Raw genomic sequence first — 17219 nt, 5'->3', positions numbered from 1 at the left:
GTGTCATTTGGAGAGGGGGGTTGTCTAGGCTGGAAGCCCAAATCCGAAGTCAATGACCATCATCTGTAAAATGGGATTAATCATGCGGCTGGTATAGGCTGTTGTGAGAATCAACTGAGTTAACGCTTGTAACTCCTTGAGCACACGGTGCCTGGCACGGAGCAGGCGCTCAGCAGATGGTGACCATTGTTGTCACTGTGTTCCCTACACACTTGGGTATCTACCAGCCAAAGCAGTCCCTTCCATTTTAGACACTGGCCTAGGCCCCAGGGGATACCCCAAGGATATTTAAGACAGCGTGGTCTGCCAACCCGTGGGGGTGTTGATAGTCTCACGAAAGGGGCGCCGGCTTCAGAAACTTGCCAGAAAAGTCTTCCTGGGCGCGCCGCGGGCCCTCCGCTTTGATTCTCCGGCGCCTTCTCCCGGGGCGTGAGCGCGCCCCCCGCAGGCAGTCCCTAGGAAAGCCTCGGCTGGGGAGCCCCGGAGCCCAGTCGCCCCAACCCCTCTCCCCCTCCCGCCCGGCGGCCACCCTCGGGGGCGAGGCAGCCGGCGCGTGGGAGGGGACGGCGCGCCATTGGCTTGCGCGCGGGACCGAGAGGAGGGACCAGCGCGGGCCGCCAGACTCGGGCAAACCCCGGCCGCGCAGGACGCCGCGCGCAGTCCCGCCCGGCCCTGCCCTGCCCTGCCCCGCGCGGGCGGCGCGATGTGAGGCTCCCGAGGGCCCAAGCGTCCCCTGGCTCGCCAGCCCCGCGCAGCGCCGGCGCCAGCATGCGCTAGGAACGTAAGTTCTGTCCCCGCCGCCGCCTCCGAGGCTCGCACGTTCCCCTCCCGCCGCCGGCCGGTACCTGCGCAGCGCAGCCCAGCCCAGCCCAGCCCAGCCCAGCGGGGCTTCTGCGGCCGCAGGGTCATGGGGGCCCCGGGCGCGCGACCTGGACGCCCCAGGACCTCTCGGCCCCGGCAGATTCTGCCGCGACTCCAGGGGTCCCCTCCCGGCCCCCCCGAGGCGCAGTCCTCCAGCCCCTTCGGTTCCTTCCCTCTGCCTCGGTTTCCCTGTCTCCCCTGGCTTTCTCCCTCCGCTGTCTCTGCTCCGTTGGACTGTGTATTTCGCCCTTACCTCCCCCCTGTGCTTCGGAGCAAGAGAGAAAGAGCGAAAAGCAGTTTCTGTCTCCCTGAGGTCTGACTGTTGTCCCCGCGCTCGGTTCTCTGTCCCCTCCCCCCCATCGCCATTGTTCCCCGGTCCGAGGAGTGCGCGGCACAAACTTGCGAGTGCCCCTCCTTCTGTCTTCGCCCCCGCAGGGCCGCTGATCGCGGTGGCGGAGTTCCCGCTGGCGGGTCCTACTGGTTCGGCCGGCCGTGGGGGCGCCCAACAGCCCGGAGCTCCCCGCCTGGGGTCCCCAGCTCTCAGGCCCGGGTCTCCGAAAGTGGGTGAGTGTCTGGAGCCGGAGATAAAGGACACATTGGAGGAGGAAGGAGCCAGACCGGGAGAGACCCCCTACTCCCGGCCGGGGAGGTAGGTAGGGGGAGGGGGGGAGGGGGAGGAGGCCGAAACCGAAGCCGCGCCTAAGCCCCAGTGGTTGGGTGGGAGGGTCAGGAAAGCACAGGTGGAGACGTCGCCCCCCCCCCCCCCCAGTCTCCCCTAAGTCGCGCGCTCAGCAGGAAGGGGGCAGTGTGGGGCCATCGGCCTGGCTCTGCGTGGGCTGGGGCTCCTGCCGCGGACAAAATACTCGCACCCATCCAGGGGGTCTGTCGAGGAACCGCCAGAATCCCGCGCGCATCCCCGGCGCGCCCCGCAGTATCCGGCGCTTGCTTTGCGTCCCCTCGCTCCGCCCTCCCCGCCCCCACCCAGTCCCGGGCTCCCGCCGCCCCCTCGCGGCCCCGGGGGAGCCAGTTTCTCCGCCGCCGGAGCTAGGTGGGCGGGGGCAGGAGCAGGGCGGAGGCCGGGAACCCCGCGGCTCCTCCAGAGCTCAGCGCCCATGGCCAAGGCCGAGTCGGCGGTCCCATCACCGCCCCGCGCTTCCTGGTTGATTTCCTTCAGACAAACTTTTCCTGGTGGGACAGTCCTGCGGGGAGAACGCATCAGGGCCGCAGGGATGCCCACCCCAACTGTGCGGCCTCTTGGACCTACACGTCTGGTGGCCTGTGTGGAGAAGGCCACGGCCCTCTGCAGACCCTCTCTTCCTGCCGCCCAAAGAGTGCAGGGACAGTGGGTTGGGGTGGGGGGCATTGGTGGAGTGCCAGGAGGGGACACTGTGCCTTCCTTAGCGGAAGCCTCACCCTCAGCCCAGGAGGACGAAAGGTGTTTCTCGTTGGGTTGTTAGGAAATAAGGCACTGTGTGTTCTCCAGGTCTCTGTTATCCCATCTATAAAATGGGCCGTCCGGTCCCTGAGGTCCCCTCTGGCTCCAGTACCCCGGGGATCAGCAGCCCTGGCGTCTTTTTCCCCCCGCCCACATGCTGTAGGTTTTATCAGTCCTTCCAGATTTGGAGTGGAGGGCTGAGACCCAAAGTCCCTCACCATTGTCTAGCTGTCAACACTTTTGCTGGACCCCTGCCCCCAGGCCCCGCAGTAACTTCTCCAACTCTATACTCAGCCACGGACAACCCTCCAGCCCCTCTGGAGAAAGGCCCGCCCCCTCGCCGGTGTGCCGGGTAGGAGAGCCATGAAATTAGCAGTGACCCCTAGACATACACAATTCTAGACTCTTCTGTGCTTTCACTTACTGAGCAAATTGTGGGCCCGACGCCAACGGTGATTTAGTGAACGAAGTGCCAGACACAGTTCCAGGCACTGAGAGATAGCTGAGAACAAAATGAAGATTCTTTCCCTCACGGAGCTGACACTTAAAGGGTAGAGGAACAAACAATAAAATGAATTAGATGGCGTATTGGGAGGTAAAGGGGGAAAAGTTGAGTGTCAGGGGGTGTCAAGGCGAGGGGTGGGGGTGCTATTTTACATAAAGGTGGTCCAGGAGGCCTCCCTGAGGAGGTGACTTGTGGGTCAAGGCTTTGAAAGAGTGAACTGTGGGAATAGCTTGGGTAAATAAAGATCCTGCAGAGATCAGCCTGTGCAAAGGCCCTGAGGCAGGAATGTGTCTGCCATATTTGAGAAACAGTAAGGAGCCAGTGTGACTGGGGTGGAGAGAGGAGGGTGGGGAAGAGATAGGAGGCAAGGCTGGCTGAAAAGGAATGACGCCTGTCCATTTCTCAGAGGAGGGAAGTGATGCTCAGATGGGTCTGAAGTTACCCCAGGACATGTAGCGGTGGCAGCAGGGCGGGGTGCCCGATGTTCTGACTCCGGCCTATAATATTTTCACTTCATCCTGCAGCTCAGCTACTCATTGGCCACACTGGTTTACGTCCCGGCCAGGGTCAGGCCTGGCCAAGAGCTGGAAACATGGAGGGGAGCCACCCAGGCTTAGTAGCTCAAGGGGCCCCATATCCCTGCAATCCATTGCCAAACCCTCTCCAGGTTCTCCCTGCCCGTCTGTCGTGAGTGCCTCCGGGCCACATCTGCCTCCGGACCCAGAGGGAGTCCCTGTTCCCTTCCCATTTCCTTCTTTGGCCGTCCCTTGTAAACACCCCATTCTGTATCCACATGTAGCCCCTTGAAGGGGACTGTTCTGAAGCTGGTATGGTGAAGGGAGAAACTGAGGCAAAGAAGCTGAGTCTCCTAGTCTCAAAATAACAGCAGCAACATTACTAAGCTTTCACTATGGAACAGGTACTGTTCTGGGTGTTTTTGTGCACCTCCCCGTCAGTGGATGGTAGGTGGCCTTATTACACCCATTTAACAGATGAGGAAACGGAGGCCTAGAGAGGTGGTGTCACTGGCCCAACGCCATGCAGGTACACAAGCCTTTTGAGTCTTAACCCACTCCTTTGACCACTAAGGCAGAGCCCCCAAGCCTGGGGGAGATGGGCAGTCCTGGCTGGCCCATCCGCATCCCGGGAAAAGTACAGGGACCCTTCTGCCTGCCTCCCCCAAGCCACCCAGGGGGCAAATCACCTCTTGCTTCTGGAAAAGTTGGCATCCCTGCAGGGAAGTTCCTTTTGCCCCTGTTGTCCTCCCCTCGTAGAGGTTTGGAGAGGGGTGGGAGGGGCGGTGGGGTATTGACGTATGTCCACTGCCCCCTCTCAAGAGCTCTGGCCCCATGGCAGCCGGAAGCCAGGCCGTCCCCAGGATCATGGTCCCATGGGATCCAGAAGCACCAGCTGCCTTTGAGGGCCCTGACGCGGTCGCCAGGCTGTGGGGGAGGCAGGCCCATTCCCGGCTTGAGAGGACAGAAATTCCCCATGTGCTCTGCCCTTTGTGAGTGACGGTAGGGACAGGGAAGACCCTCTCAGCGACTTCTGAGCGACGATGGGTGGCCGGATGGATGGCCGTCAAGGGCTGAATCCCGCTTGCACACAGCAGCCCTCTCAGGCCCTGGGGTGAGGCCCAGGGATGCCCCCTCCCTGCCCTCTGCTCTCCCACCATTTCCGACACTGCAGGGAACGTTTATTACTTTTTTCGTCCCTGACGATTTGCAGATGTTTGTTTATGATGAAAGTTGGGGCTTTCCTCTGCAATTCTGGAAATCAGGCACCTTCAAAACAAAGAGAACTCGTGGATAAAATATGCGTGTCCCCAAGAGGCCCCCAGGCAGCGGGAGCTCGGGCCTCGTGTGCCGCTGCAGTGTAGATTTAGAAGCCCAATCATGACTATCACAGCCGGGAGGGCCCCAGAGACCACGCTCCCATTTTTTTTTTTTTTTTTTTGAATGAATTAACTGAATCTCACAGTTGGGCCTGGTTTTCCCACGGTGGCACAGTCTTTGGTGACCTCAGCTGTCCTGTCTCCCCGCCAGTGACTCAGGGCTCCGTTGGCAGCTCCCACGTTCCTGGAGGTTCTTGGAAACGGGACATGGAATCCCTTTCTTGACTCAGGATCTAGGCCTGTCACCGCGGCGGGATTTTGCATCATGCTCCTCCCCCCCCCCACCCCGTTCTACCTGTCACCCTGCTCCCTTGCATCCGCGCTGAGCCCAGGGGTGACGTGGGACACGCGGCGCGAGAGAGATGATACGGCCCTGCCCTCGACTGGCTCACCAGCCACTTGACAGGCGAGGCTGACTGCCTCAGGCCGGCTAGGCCTTTAGAATAACTACACCCTCAAGGGACGCGCTGCCCGGAAGTCGGCTTGGCTTTGTGCCTTAGCCCGAAGGCCGAAGGCCCCGAGACCCACGAGGACCGCACCTGCACCTTAGCAGTCACTGTGATGATGTCCGTAGGACAATGGGCATTAGCCAAGCCCCCTTTGTGTCCTGCGGCTTCTTAGTTTTGCTGTAACTTTGCCGACAAGCTGGTAAGTCGGGCCCCATGACCCCCATTTCCAGTGCAGGAGAGGTTAATCTGCCCAAAGGCATAGGGCTAGTAAGGAACGTGGGTCCCTTCATCCCCAAGCCTCTCCCGTACCGCCCTTGAGATGTGAGATTCACTCCGCCTGAAGACCCAGGCTGGGGGCTCTGGGTTGGGGGTCTTTCGACCCCATCTTGGCCAAGGGGCTGGTGGACTGCCCCAGGAAGGGACGATGGGGTGGATGAATGGGCTCCTTGCTGGGGCTCCCTCCTCTCCTCTGCTTCTCTCCGAGCAGGGCCTGGAGGCTCCGCCTCTCACTGCCCCCTCCCCTGGCACTGCCCTGTCCCAGACCCTGTTTCCAGCTATTTTGCACCCGTGTGATAACAGAAGAATGGGCCTCCCCGCGGCCCTGCCCTGGTGCCGCCAGAGCCACAGCGCCTTCACCCAGGGGAGGCTGGACCCCAGGAAGGAAGGAAGGAGTTCGGATGCTGGCAACCTGCCAGAGACTTTCAAAGGGAGATGTGAGGAGGAAGATGGCTTACAGCGTAGTTCTTCCTGGAGGTCAGGTTCCCCGGACCTCACCACTGGCCCTGCCCACACACCCCAGCTCCTCGTGGGATGTCTATTTGAAGTGCGGTTACCTCGGTTCAAGTTTCAACTCTGCCACTTACCCCGAGAAGCTTGAATAAGTCACTTGGTTTCCTCGTCTGGAGAATGGGGGTGACGATACAGCCGTCCTCCTAGGGTTGTCATGGGGATTGCAGAGAATTCCTGGTCTGGAAGTCCTCGTCCCCTGCCTCCAGCCCTGGGGTGGATGCTCTCCGGGGCAGTTCCTACCAGATGGGGGAGGGACAGGTGTACTGTCTCTTTAGCAGAGGGTCTTGTTCGAAAAGGAAGTGGTTCTTGGCTCTGAGACTCAGCAGCAACTGCCCCGAATCAGCTGGTGGGTGTTCCGGACCCCAGGCGCCCTTCCTCTCCTCTCCCCTCCCCCTGCCGGTCAGGTTTCTAAGCCAGCCCTCATGGGCACAGTCTCCACGCCAGGGACAGCTCTGCAGTCCGGCCGTTTCTATGGAAACCAGGCAGGCTTCTTGGGGAGGCCGTAGGGGGGTTGGGAGAGGTCCTTTAGGACCAACACGGGAGTGACGCCCCAGGCCCGTCTGACCTGCCGCCAGGGCAGGGCCTTCCTTGGCAGCCGCCCCATAAGCAATGTCATTAATTGCTGTCCTGTATGGAGCTCACAGCAGGTGCCAGGCCCCTTGACTGCCTGTGCTCAGCGTCTCATCACAACCCTGTGAGCTCAGAAGTAGCAGTGTGGTTTCACCAAGGACGAGATGAAAGCTCAGAGGGGTTAGGAAAGTTTCCTGAGGTCACAGACAAGTAAGAGAAAGAGTTGAGGTTTGAGCCCAAGTTGGCCTAATCGTGCAGTATATTCCCCACGCCCCCTCCCATTCTCCCCTGGCACTTTGTACCCCTGACAAACCTCTCCCTTCCCGGCCTCCGTGTAGTCATGACCTCTCTGTCTTACTGCCACTGGGAGCTCTTAGGGATGTTCTTCCTGGCCTCAAGACGTCCCTGCACTTGATGCGTGGGGGTGTGTGTATTCTGCAGGGAGTCAGAGCTTGGCCAGCAGTGGGGGGGCTCTCAAACCCTTCCCCAGCTCACTACTCGGTCGCAAATATTTGCTGAGCCCCTCCCATGCCAGGAAGTGTGTCCCAAGCCCCTCGAGCCAGACCTACAGAAAGCCCAGCCCGCGGCGCTGGCCGTCTAGCGGTGGCTGCAGCTTTCATGGAGGCGGCCGTCGTGAGGTCTCCCCGCCTGCTCTCCCGGCCTGTCCTGACCCCCACCGCTTCCCGGGCACCCCATGGGCCGGGCCCTTCGCCGAGACATTGGCACCCACTCTCCTGTGTCCTCGGCACCCTGGACCCGCTTGTCCGAGACCACCAGCCAGGAGGAGGTGTCAAATTCACACCCAGCCCTGCCTGACCGTGAAACCCCTTTCCTGTGCTCCTCTGCCACCAGCTCCTGGGTGGCCCGAGGCAGACCCTGCCGTCTCTGGGCCTCAGCTTTCTGCCCTGTCCAGTGTGTGTTTGGAACAGAGCCTCCTCTTGGGCCCTGCCACGTCTAACATAGTGTGATCTTGGGTGTTCTGGGTGCGGTTCGGGAGGCCTGCTTCCCGCAGCCCAACTGTCCTGTGCCGATGAAGGGCCTGCCCGCGTGCCGAGGCCCAGCGGGAAGATGCTTGGACGAGATAACAACCCTGCCTTCAGATCACCGGGTCTCCGGGAGCCCAGGCGCCCATGACGTGACTAGGCCTATGGGCTGGGAGTGGCCAGGGGCCGCCCACACTGAGACCCACGGAAGTCGGGAGGGGCTGTGTCCCAGAAAGCTGCCTGGAGGGAGGGGTCGTGCGGCTTTAAAGAACCAGGAGTGTTGGGGTGGGGGGACCGAGAGCAGGGAGGACCCTCCCGGGGGCAGTGGTTCAGAATTGGGAACGACTGTTCAGAAGGACAGCGACTTGCAGGCTTTATTGGGAACTGAGGTCAGAGAGGCCAGCCAGGGGCAGAACGTAGAGGGTCCTGAACTCAGGCTCTAGGGGACTGCAGGCTGCAATGTGCCTGCACCTGTTCCTTGCTTGGCTGGTTGTCCTCCACGCTGCCCCTTCCGTCAGCCTCCCTCGGGCAGCTGGCCTCACCTGGGGGAAGCCCCGGGGGCCCTTCGAAGGCAGCTGGCCCTGGGAAGGAAGCAACCGCCCTATGGGGCAGGCTTTTTCCATTGTGCACGGCTGAATGGCTGAAGGCAGAGAGGGAAGTGCGAGTGTGGGCGGGCAGGGCACTTTGCCCCAGGCCCCCCCTGAGTTCCCTCGCCCTATCGTCCAGCGCTTGCACGGAGCCAGTGTTCTCATGGCCCCCATTTCCCAGGGGCAGAAACTGAGGCTGGGAGAGCTGCAGTGAGCCAGCTGCCCCAAGCCCTACAGCAGGTAAGAGGGCAGAATCGGGATTCGGACGCACATCTGGTTCAGACGCGATGCAGGGGGTACGGCAAAGGAAGGTGCCTTCTGTCCTCACTTAGGTTAAAATGAGACCAGGCTGGGGGCGCCCGGGTGGCTCGGACGGTTAAGCCTCCGACTCTTGATTTTGGCTCAGGTCATGGTCTCACGGTTTGTGGGATCGAGCCCCATGTCGGGCGCCATGCTGACCGCACGGAGCGTGCTTGGGATTTTCTCTCTCTCCCTCTCGCTCTGCCTCTCTCTCTTTTTCTTCCTCTGTCTCAAAATAAATAAAATCAACATTAAAAAAAAAGTGAGGCCAGGCTGAAAAACACCTGGAGTGGGAAGGGAAGCAAGTTCAAGGGCAGATCTGAGGGGGCCGTGTACGTGGCTTGCCTTGGGGGGTAGGGCCTGTGGAGGGGCTGGCGGGTGTATGGGAGTGACACAGCCCCCCACCTGCCCTCCCCAGGCAGGGCCCTGTGCTGTGGGTGAAGAAGGAACAGAACTTAGTGCTCAGAGGAGTTAGCTGTGCCGACGCAGGTGCAGGGGATTCTTCTCTCTGGAGATTTCCCTGTTCCTGGGAGGCCCTCGGGCCCTTTGTTGGTGATGAGCTCTTTGCTGGGGGCTGGGCTGGGAGGAGGCCACAGCGGGTCCCACCAGCCCGGGTACCTGATGGCGGTGCCTGTGGATAAAGCCTGTCCCCCCCCCAAGAGTGGTGCTGTTGTCAAATGGAGCCCCCCCTTTCTGTACCCAGTCCCTGCGGGCTGGCCCCGCCACGCTCCACGGCCCCTGCCTCGCAGGTTCAGGCCTGCCGCGCGGAGGGGAGCGTCGTGCACGCGTTGGTGGCGAGGGGTCACCGGGCGGAGGAAGGCAGCTGTGGCTCTGAGCTGGGGTCACTGATGCAGCCCAGGCCTGGTGGGCTTGGCCCGAGGGCCAGCCTTATGCCTCGGGACTGAGGTCCATTCATAATTGTCAGACTCTGCGAACGGCCCGGCGGTCCTTCAGCGAGTGGCTGGCTTGCCAAGCCGACACGTCTATCCCGTGGAATATTACTCTGCCATAAAGAGGAGAAGACCGTTGACTGGCCCAGCAGCTGGGATGGACCTCAAAGGCATCTCATTCATTATGCTGAATGAAGGGGGCCGGTCTCAAATGGTTCTAGTCGCTACGATTCTACGTATTATAACACACTGGGAAAAAGAAGAACAGAGCCGGGGTGATGGCCAACAACAGATCCGTGGTGGCCAGGGGCTAGGGGTGAGGGGAGAGCATGGCGCGGGCAGGGGTCCTGACTTCCCCGTGGTAGGTGTGTGAATCTATACACGTCCTAAAAATCTATGGAACTGCAAACAACAAAAAATGTCAGTTCTGCAGTATGTAAAGTGAAGAAAGAAAGGAAGAGAAAGAAGGGGTGAGGGCGGGGCCCCCTGGTGCTTCCTGGGCCGAGGACGGGTGAGGGGGGGGGGGCGAGCCCCGGCTGCCACCAGCAGCGGCTGGCCGGCTCTTGCAGGCTGTCTCGAGCGGGTCCACCTGGCAGCGGGAGGGACACCGGGCTGATTGTAGCCTCTGGGGTCACGAGAAGTGGTGGCCAGCGTTGAGGTGTGGGGACAGCGCCCGGCCCCTGAGGAGCAGTGTGGCTAAACCCTGCTTTCTCGGGCGGGGCTGGCCACCTCCCCGCCGGAGGGCCTTCCTGGCCACCGGCAGCCACCTCCGCGCCCCTCCCCTGCCCCAGGGTGAGTGTGGAGGGAGGGGACGGCATAGCTGTAAGTAAGGCCAGGGGGTTGGGCGGGCCCTTGGCCTTGAATGTCACTCACCCACCGGAGGCCATCGGTACCAACTTGTGTGGTTAGCTCCAAACTTGAGACACTCTGCCATTTCCCTCCTTTACCCGAGTCGAAAGCCACGATATCCACATGCCCCACACTTGGATTCCGTTCTGATGTTGCTTTGTCCGGGTGCTTTATTTTAGGACGCTGAGGACGGCTCTGCCTCTGGCTGCCCCGACCAGGGCCAGGAGGGGGGAGACTTGGCTGGTCCCACACACACACCCCTCCGTTGGCAGCCAGACTGGGACCCAGGTCCGAGGCCTGGTCAGGGAGGTCCAGCAAGCCCAGCAGAGGGGCAGGCGACATCTGTGAGAGTAGTTTTGTGGCCTTGCCAGAGGGTAGTTGTGGGCTGGAATAAGGTGCTTGGAATGTGCCACGCGGTGGGCTGGGGAGAGTGCTGGAGTCACTCAGCCTGTCTCTGTTGAACTTGGCTGAGCTTGAGCTCCTCATCTGTAGAATGGGCATAAGCAGCCCCCATTGCACACTGGCGGTTCCCAGCCCAGTGCCAGCCTTCGGAGGCCTTTGCCTCACCGGGGTCTACACTTCTATCTCCTTCGCATAGGTGTGTTGCTGATCGAACGGGAGGACCGGCGGCCAAGTCATTTCTGTGTCTCCCAGACCAGCGCCTGGTAGACGGTAGGCACTCAAGACCTGGTGGGGGAGGGGGGGGGCGTGGAGGATGGCGAGCAGACACGGGGAAGGGAAGAGGCTGGCAGTGGGTGCCCCTGGCAGGGAGGGGCACGGGCTTCCGCCAGCAATCCCGGCCGTCCTTCCCCTGGCTCCGCTGGGTCCCGGGGTCACCCCACTCCCCTTCTTTCAGCCCTGGCGGCTTGAAGGAGGTCGTGTGGGAGACAGGGAGGGAGTCTGGCTAGGCGGAGGGGTTGTCTGGGCCACAGTTCCGTGGGGGACCTGGACCCCAGGACTCGGGCAGATCACCCCTCGTCTGGCAAGACTGACCCAGACTCCCGACGGCCCCCACCTCCCGGATGTGGTCTCATCTGGGCCCAAACGCCTTTCCTGGGCGCACTTGCTCTGAAAGGCTCCGTCCGGCCTGGTGACCTGGGGTGTACCGTGTGCCTTTAGGCCCGATAGGCTCACACAGCGGGAAGGGCTTTAGGAACATCCTCCCCCACCCATTTTATAGACGAGGAAGCCGAGGCCAGGAAAGGGAGACACTTGCCCCTTTCCTCACGCAGCCGGCTAGTTAGGGAGCCGACTACCAAGCCTGGGCCCTCAGATTTCTTGTTGGTGCTCCCCCTGCTGCCCCACGCTGACGGGGAGGCCTCGCCAGGCCCCGAGGTCCGAACTGGGTGCCCCTGACGTCTGGGGGCCGGGCAGGACCTGTGGCTGAGGCTGGTGTCTCCCCGCGGCCTCTGTAGACAGCGGCTCCGGGACGAGATGGCGGCCAAGCAGCCCCCGCCTCTCATGAAGAAGCACAGCCAGACGGACCTCGTGAGCCGCCTGAAGACCCGCAAGATCCTCGGCGTGGGCGGGGAGGACGACGACGGGGAGGTGCACCGCTCCAAGGTGGGCCGGGGGGGCGGGGCCTTCAGCTGGCCACACCCGGGGGCCCACCTCCACACCCCTTTGGGGAGGCGGGTCCGGCCTGCCATCTGGGAGAAGAGTAGCTGTGGCTGCAGGAGCCCCAGGACTTAGCTCATTTTCTCTAGGAACTTAACGGAGATGTCCGGGGAATCGTAACAAAAACGAAGACAGATCGCTAGAATGAATTTCGTGCTTATTATGTGCCAGCTACTGCAACGATCGCTTTATAAGCATTATTTAATCTCACTAAAGTGCTGGGGGATGGTTATTAATCCATTTGGTAGAGGAGGAAACTGAGGCCCAGAGAGGGCCAGGACTTGCCCAAGGCCGTTACCAGTAAGTGGCAGAGCCAGGCTTCAAGCCCTTGTCTAGCGGACCTCTGAGCTTTTGTTCTTGCCCACCGTATTTTCAGCTTCCTGTGTAAGCCCCGGTGTCAAAGAGAGGCAGAGGGGGGGTGGCTTCAGTGTGACCTTCCCAGCCTGGGTGACCTTCTGGCTGAGCAGAAGTACCCCGGTGGGTGCCCGGACACGCCAGGGGGCTCCGGGAGGGGAGTGAGTGGGCTGGGCATGGCCCTGACCCCTGTTTGTCCACAGATCAGCCAGGTCTTGGGCAATGAAATCAAGTTTGCTGTTCGGGAGCCTCTGGGGCTGAGGTGAGCACTTGAGCGTGAGTTTGGGTCGGGGGCAGGGTTATGGGGAAGGGCCGTGCCAGACCCTGCCACATCAGCTCTGCCCCGGTGCCCTCGTGCCTGTGGTTCCATCCCGTCTCGTTCCCTCCCCCTAACGCCAACCATCCCTGGACATCTTGGCTGGAGAGGGGAGGGTCCCCTGGGGCCTGGGCGCAGCAGCAAGGGGCCTGGCTGTGACCCGTCTCTCCACGTGTCCCCAGGGTCTGGCAGTTTGCTTCTGCTGTGCTCTTCTCCGGCATCGCCATCATGGTGAGCCCCCCGCCCCCCGCACCCCCGGTCCCGGGTCCGGCTCCCTGTGTCCTGCCTCTGAACCTCTGCTGGGGGTTCCTCCTCTACCCTGGGGGCCCCGCTGCCTCTACCCACATGGTCATCATGCTGAAGGCCCTCTAGCTCCCTCCACAGTCCCAGCTCCCGACACTCATTCCCACCTGTACCCGGCCTGCTCTGGCACATCCTAGATCCCGTGGTCCACATTCCTGACTTGTCCCTAGAAACCCAGAGCCTTCTGTCCTGGCACGGAAGGCTTGGGGCCAATCAAGGTTCTGACAGTGGACTGCCCCAGGGATCTCAGCCCTGCTTCTGGGGGGAAGGAGGGACATGTCCAGAGGATGTTTCAACAGCAACCCCCACCAACTTTGCCCGTGAACTTCCCACCAATGTCCACAGGCCCTCGCCTTCCCTGACCAGCTCTATGATGCGGTCTTTGATGGAGCCCAGGTGACCAGCAAGACCCCCATCCGCCTCTATGGCGGTGCCCTCCTCAGTGAGTATTGCTAGGGAAGACTCCGAGGGACGTGATGGGCAGCCGGGGACCCACGGGGACTGAGAGGAGCACGGGGAAGCCTTTCTTTGTGCGTGGGCTCCCCCTCTAAGCACCTGCTGTCCCTCCCTTCAGCTGAGTCTGTCTCTGCTGGGTGTGTGCTGCCATCTCGTGGCCACTGCTGGAATGCACCCAGTGGACTCGGGCAAACACCGAATACTTACTGTGTGTAGCTCCCCACCTGGTCATCCAGGTACAGAGGTGAATGAGGGTCGGGCCCTGCCCTCCAGGACCTCACGGCCTAGCGCGGGAGACCAAATCGACACGGGTCTGCAAAACCCCTCCCACCCTCGGGCCTCTCCTTAGAACCATTTTGTTTCCGAATTTGTCCCACCCCGTGCCTGGCCGGAAGCTGAGTTAACAGCCTTTAGAGCCTAGCACAGGTAGCGTCCCTCCTCTTCTCTAAAACATCCCGCGGTCCCTTTTACCTGCAGAATAGAGGCCCAGCCCCTCCACCTGGCATTCGGCGTGGTCTGTGGGGTGGATCCAGCCTACCTTCCCAGACCCGCCTCCCTCATATCCCACCGTGGGCCCTGGGCTCCGGCCGCATCTCGCGATGCCCAGTCCCCCGTTTCAGAAAGCCTCCGTGCCTTTGCACATGCAGTTTCCCCCAACCTTGTGCTGACTGTACTTGTACTCAGCCTTCAAGGGTCTGCACCAGTGCCAGGGGGCAGGGGCAGGGGCTGGTGGAGATCGGGGTGGCTTCAAGGACATCACCCATGCAGTGGGAGAGCTAGATGGCGGATGGCTTTGATTTGGGGAGTGTGAGTGGGGGTGGGGAATGTGGAAGTCTGGGTTCCTGGCAAGTCTGCCCAGTGGAGGAGGAACGGGCCCCTGCCCCAAGGGGTTAGGGCTCAAGACGCCCTCCCCAGCCTGCTCTTTGTCCCCCCTGCCCCAGGCATCTCCCTGATCATGTGGAATGCTCTCTACACGGCTGAGAAAGTGATCATCCGATGGACTCTGCTCACCGAAGCCTGTTACTTTGGGGTCCAGTTCTTGGGTGAGTCTTGAGGTGGGCAGTGAGACAGGGAGGCTGACGGGGTGGGAGGTGTGGGCAGGGTGGCGTGGCCCCTGGCTTTCCAGCTCTTGCTGCCTGGTTTCCAGGAAGTGATGAAATCCATCCGAGGGGGAGGGGCTCACGTGGCCGTGTCTGTGTGTCTGTGCCCCTGTGCTCACCTACCCACACACACCTGTACCTTCTTGAACACACACACATACACACACACACACACACAGAGCCACAGCCTCCCCCGTGTACGTGCACCTGCCGCCTCCCATAACCCATCGCTCACTTGTGTACCCGGAGCAGGTGTGATGGCATGCTCGCCCTTGCCCCAGTACCTGCCACGTCGGGGACATTACAACAGACATGTCCGTGAGGGCCAGCAGCTGGCAGGACCCCCCCAGCTCAGCATGCCATCTTTTTCCTTCTTTAAGTTTATGTATTTATTCTGAGAGCGAGCGTGGGAGGGGGAGAGAGAGAGAGAGAGAGAGAGAGAGAGAGAGAGAATCCCAAGCAGGCTTTGCAGCGGCAGCACAGAGCCCAGTTCGGGGATCAAACTCACCAACAGTGAGATCACGACCTGAGCCGAAACCAAGGGTTGGCCACTTAACTGACTGAGCCGCCCGGGCACCCGTCAGTATGTCGCCCCGTGTTGAGGGTGAGGCACACCCCTCCGCTGACGTCTGTCCCTTCCCGGTCTTTCTCCCACAGTGGTCAGTGCCACGCTCGCGGAGACCGGCCTCGCGTCCCTGGGGATTCTGCTGCTCTTGGCCAGCCGCCTCCTTTTTGTCGTCATCAGCGTTTACTACTATTACCAAGTGGGCCGAAAACCCAAGAAAGTCTAGCCACTCGCTGGGCCAGGGGCCCCTGTGTGGCGGGGAGGCCCCGGGGCCTCAGTTTCCCTCTGGCTGCTGGAAGGCAGGAAGGAGCCTGCCCTGTGCCGGGCCTGCCCCCAGGCAGGCGGGGCTGACCGCCTTCCTTTCCTCCCGAGCACCCCCAAATGCTGTGATCTCCTGGGCTTTCAGGTTTGGGGAGGGACGGGGCCTCTTGAACCTCTGGCCCTCGCCCCACACAGGAACGCCTCCTTTTCGTGGGTCTCTTGGCCTCCGGATCCCCTGGACAGACACTCGCTGGAGAGCTTGAGTCGTGGGGTTTTGGGCTGAGATGGGACTCTCGCCCCTTCTGCCGGGAGGCCCTTCTCTGGTTTGAGACAGGCTGAGCACAGTCCCCCGGTCCTCCCTACACCCCCGGCCACTCTAGTGCCCATGTGGCTGAACATGGCTTCCGTGTATGCCTGGAAAAATCCAAGAATTTGACCCCGTGCCCCTATTCCTCCCCACCCATGGGAGCTGCCCCCTGCCCCCTAACCCCACACGCCTGCCCTTCCCACAGCCCAGCTGCGGGCGGACCGGCAGGGGTGGTGGTCTCTGAGCCGGTGCCTCCCTTTCAGCTTCCCTCTGCAGTAGGCCACCTGTCGCCAGAGCCTGGTCCCCAGCCCCAAGCCCGGCCACCACAGACTCTCCTAGGGCCTTACTCTAGGCTGCCGTGCCGCCACCTGGCTCCCGGACGCCCCTAGGAGTCCCCTTCCCCCAACTGGCCTGGGTCCAGAGGCTGCCAGCAGCCTCACCCCCAGGCCGGCCCCGACAGTGGACGCAGAGAGAAGTGGAACCCCCGTGATGGGGTTTGGAGGTGAAGAAGAGAGAAACGCAGTGGCGTTTCCTCGTCCCTTCGGTCTGCCCGGTTCAGTCCCCTCGCGCACCCTCGCCCTCTCCCCGGGGTGCTGCCCCCGAGACCTGGCGGGGTAGGACTGGGTGCCCTTCAAACTCAGCAGGGGAAATAAATAGAAATATTTCAGCAGGCCACTCCTCTAATGTCGTCCCCACCCCAAGTGCCCTGGAGGAGGCTAACACGCGGTTCCCTCAGAGCTGAGGACACCCTCCCTGCCCCTGCTCGTGTGCCCCCCTTTAGCCCTCACTCCCAGTGCTCTCCTTCCCTCTAGACCGCAAATGTGCACAGAAGTGGTGGCCCTCACAGTCTGGGGACAGGGGTAGAGAAAGGCAGCCCAGGCCCCAGATGTGTTTCTCGTCTTGGGATAGTGTTGGGTAGGACGGGGGGGGGGGGGGCAGGTGCAGCCCAGCTCTGGCTGCTTCCAGGTGAACCTCTGCCTGGGCCCCCTGCCCTGCCCACACCGGGCCCGGCTGTCCCCAAAGCCCAGCTGTAACTACTGTTCCACGCGGAGGGGAGGGGCCTGGCGGGTTGGACGCCCACCGCCACCTTGGGGAGTCAAGTGGATGGCCAGTGGGCAGTGCCCTCAGTGCCCTGGGGCCCCGTCGCGTCCTGTATCTGACCCAGGCCTTTTAAGGCCGGGCTGATCCTCTGGAGGGTGATGGGTGGTTCGTCCTAGTCACCGGTGGGCGTGGTGGATCAGTGCTCCCCTCCCCACCCAGGGGGCACAGGGGAATAGAAAGCATGGGCTTTGCAGCCTGGGTGAGGCACCTGCCGGGCTGGCCAAGCTGCCTCAGCCTCAGCCGGGGTGGGGGTGGGGCGAGCGGGAGGGCGGGCTGGCCTTGTCCCTTGGGTGGTAATGAGGGCCTGCTGGGATGGTGCTGCCATGAAATTCTGTGCTGCTTGGACATCGGAGCTGGGCCCAGAGGGACCTAGCAGAGCCCGGCAGACCTGGTCCGGGGATGTGGTGGGGGATTAAGGCAAGGAGCCATCGCTGGGAGGGAGGCAGTGACAAACAGGGAGGGGGACCCACTCATCTCCCGAAGAAGGCCCAGTGTCGGCCCGGCTCCCCAACCTAAAGGTTTGGGAAGACACCCCCCGCCCCCACCCCACCCACCACCCTTTACCTTTGCCCCTGGAGCCCCGCGCCCTCCGTGCCTCAGCTCCCCCCTTCTGCCCCACCCCCACCCAAGCAAGACCACCTTCTTCACAGCCACTATTTATTCTTCGTTCCTTTTTCTTTTTGTAAGAAACAGTCACAAAAACCAGTGCAAAACCATCAGTGTGGGC

At 61.8% G+C, this 17219-nt stretch overlaps 1 protein-coding gene across 5 annotated transcripts; it reads left to right on the top strand.

Moving 5' to 3' along the window:
* Positions 1-639: 639 nt before the first annotated feature.
* On the top strand, positions 640-16061 carry TP53I11 (tumor protein p53 inducible protein 11). Of its 5 annotated transcripts, none has more exons than XM_042957749.1 (9): positions 640-781; positions 1297-1425; positions 10711-10784; positions 11528-11675; positions 12287-12345; positions 12582-12630; positions 13048-13144; positions 14100-14201; positions 14916-16061. In XM_042957749.1, the coding sequence occupies exons 4-9, from the start codon at positions 11547-11549 to the stop codon at positions 15047-15049; spliced, it is 570 nt and encodes a 189-aa protein (XP_042813683.1). In that variant the 5' UTR covers positions 640-781; positions 1297-1425; positions 10711-10784; positions 11528-11546; the 3' UTR covers positions 15050-16061. The 5 variants fall into 5 exon arrangements, with proteins under 5 accessions (XP_042813683.1, XP_042813681.1, XP_042813682.1 ...); XM_042957747.1 differs by having other exon boundaries at positions 1297-1510; XM_042957748.1 differs by lacking the exon at positions 640-781 and adding an exon at positions 901-1174 and having other exon boundaries at positions 1297-1510.
* Positions 16062-17219: the final 1158 nt, after the last annotated feature.

The sequence above is a fragment of the Panthera tigris genome, chromosome D1, assembly GCF_018350195.1.
Source record: "Panthera tigris isolate Pti1 chromosome D1, P.tigris_Pti1_mat1.1, whole genome shotgun sequence".
Classification (NCBI taxonomy): domain Eukaryota; kingdom Metazoa; phylum Chordata; class Mammalia; order Carnivora; family Felidae; genus Panthera; species Panthera tigris.
The sequence above is the reverse complement of the archived record's forward strand: the minus strand, read 5'-3'. Positions and strand labels throughout refer to the sequence as shown.

Excerpts from the sequence above, each read along its gene's own strand:
- TP53I11 (XM_042957749.1), top strand. The coding sequence starts at position 11,547 with ATGGCGGCCAAGCAGCCCCCGCCTCTCATGAAGAAGCACAGCCAGACG. Across the intron at positions 11,676-12,286 it reads GGGAGGTGCACCGCTCCAAG|ATCAGCCAGGTCTTGGGCAA; the intron begins GTGGGCCGGGGG and ends GTTTGTCCACAG. Across the intron at positions 12,631-13,047 it reads TCTCCGGCATCGCCATCATG|GCCCTCGCCTTCCCTGACCA; the intron begins GTGAGCCCCCCG and ends CAATGTCCACAG.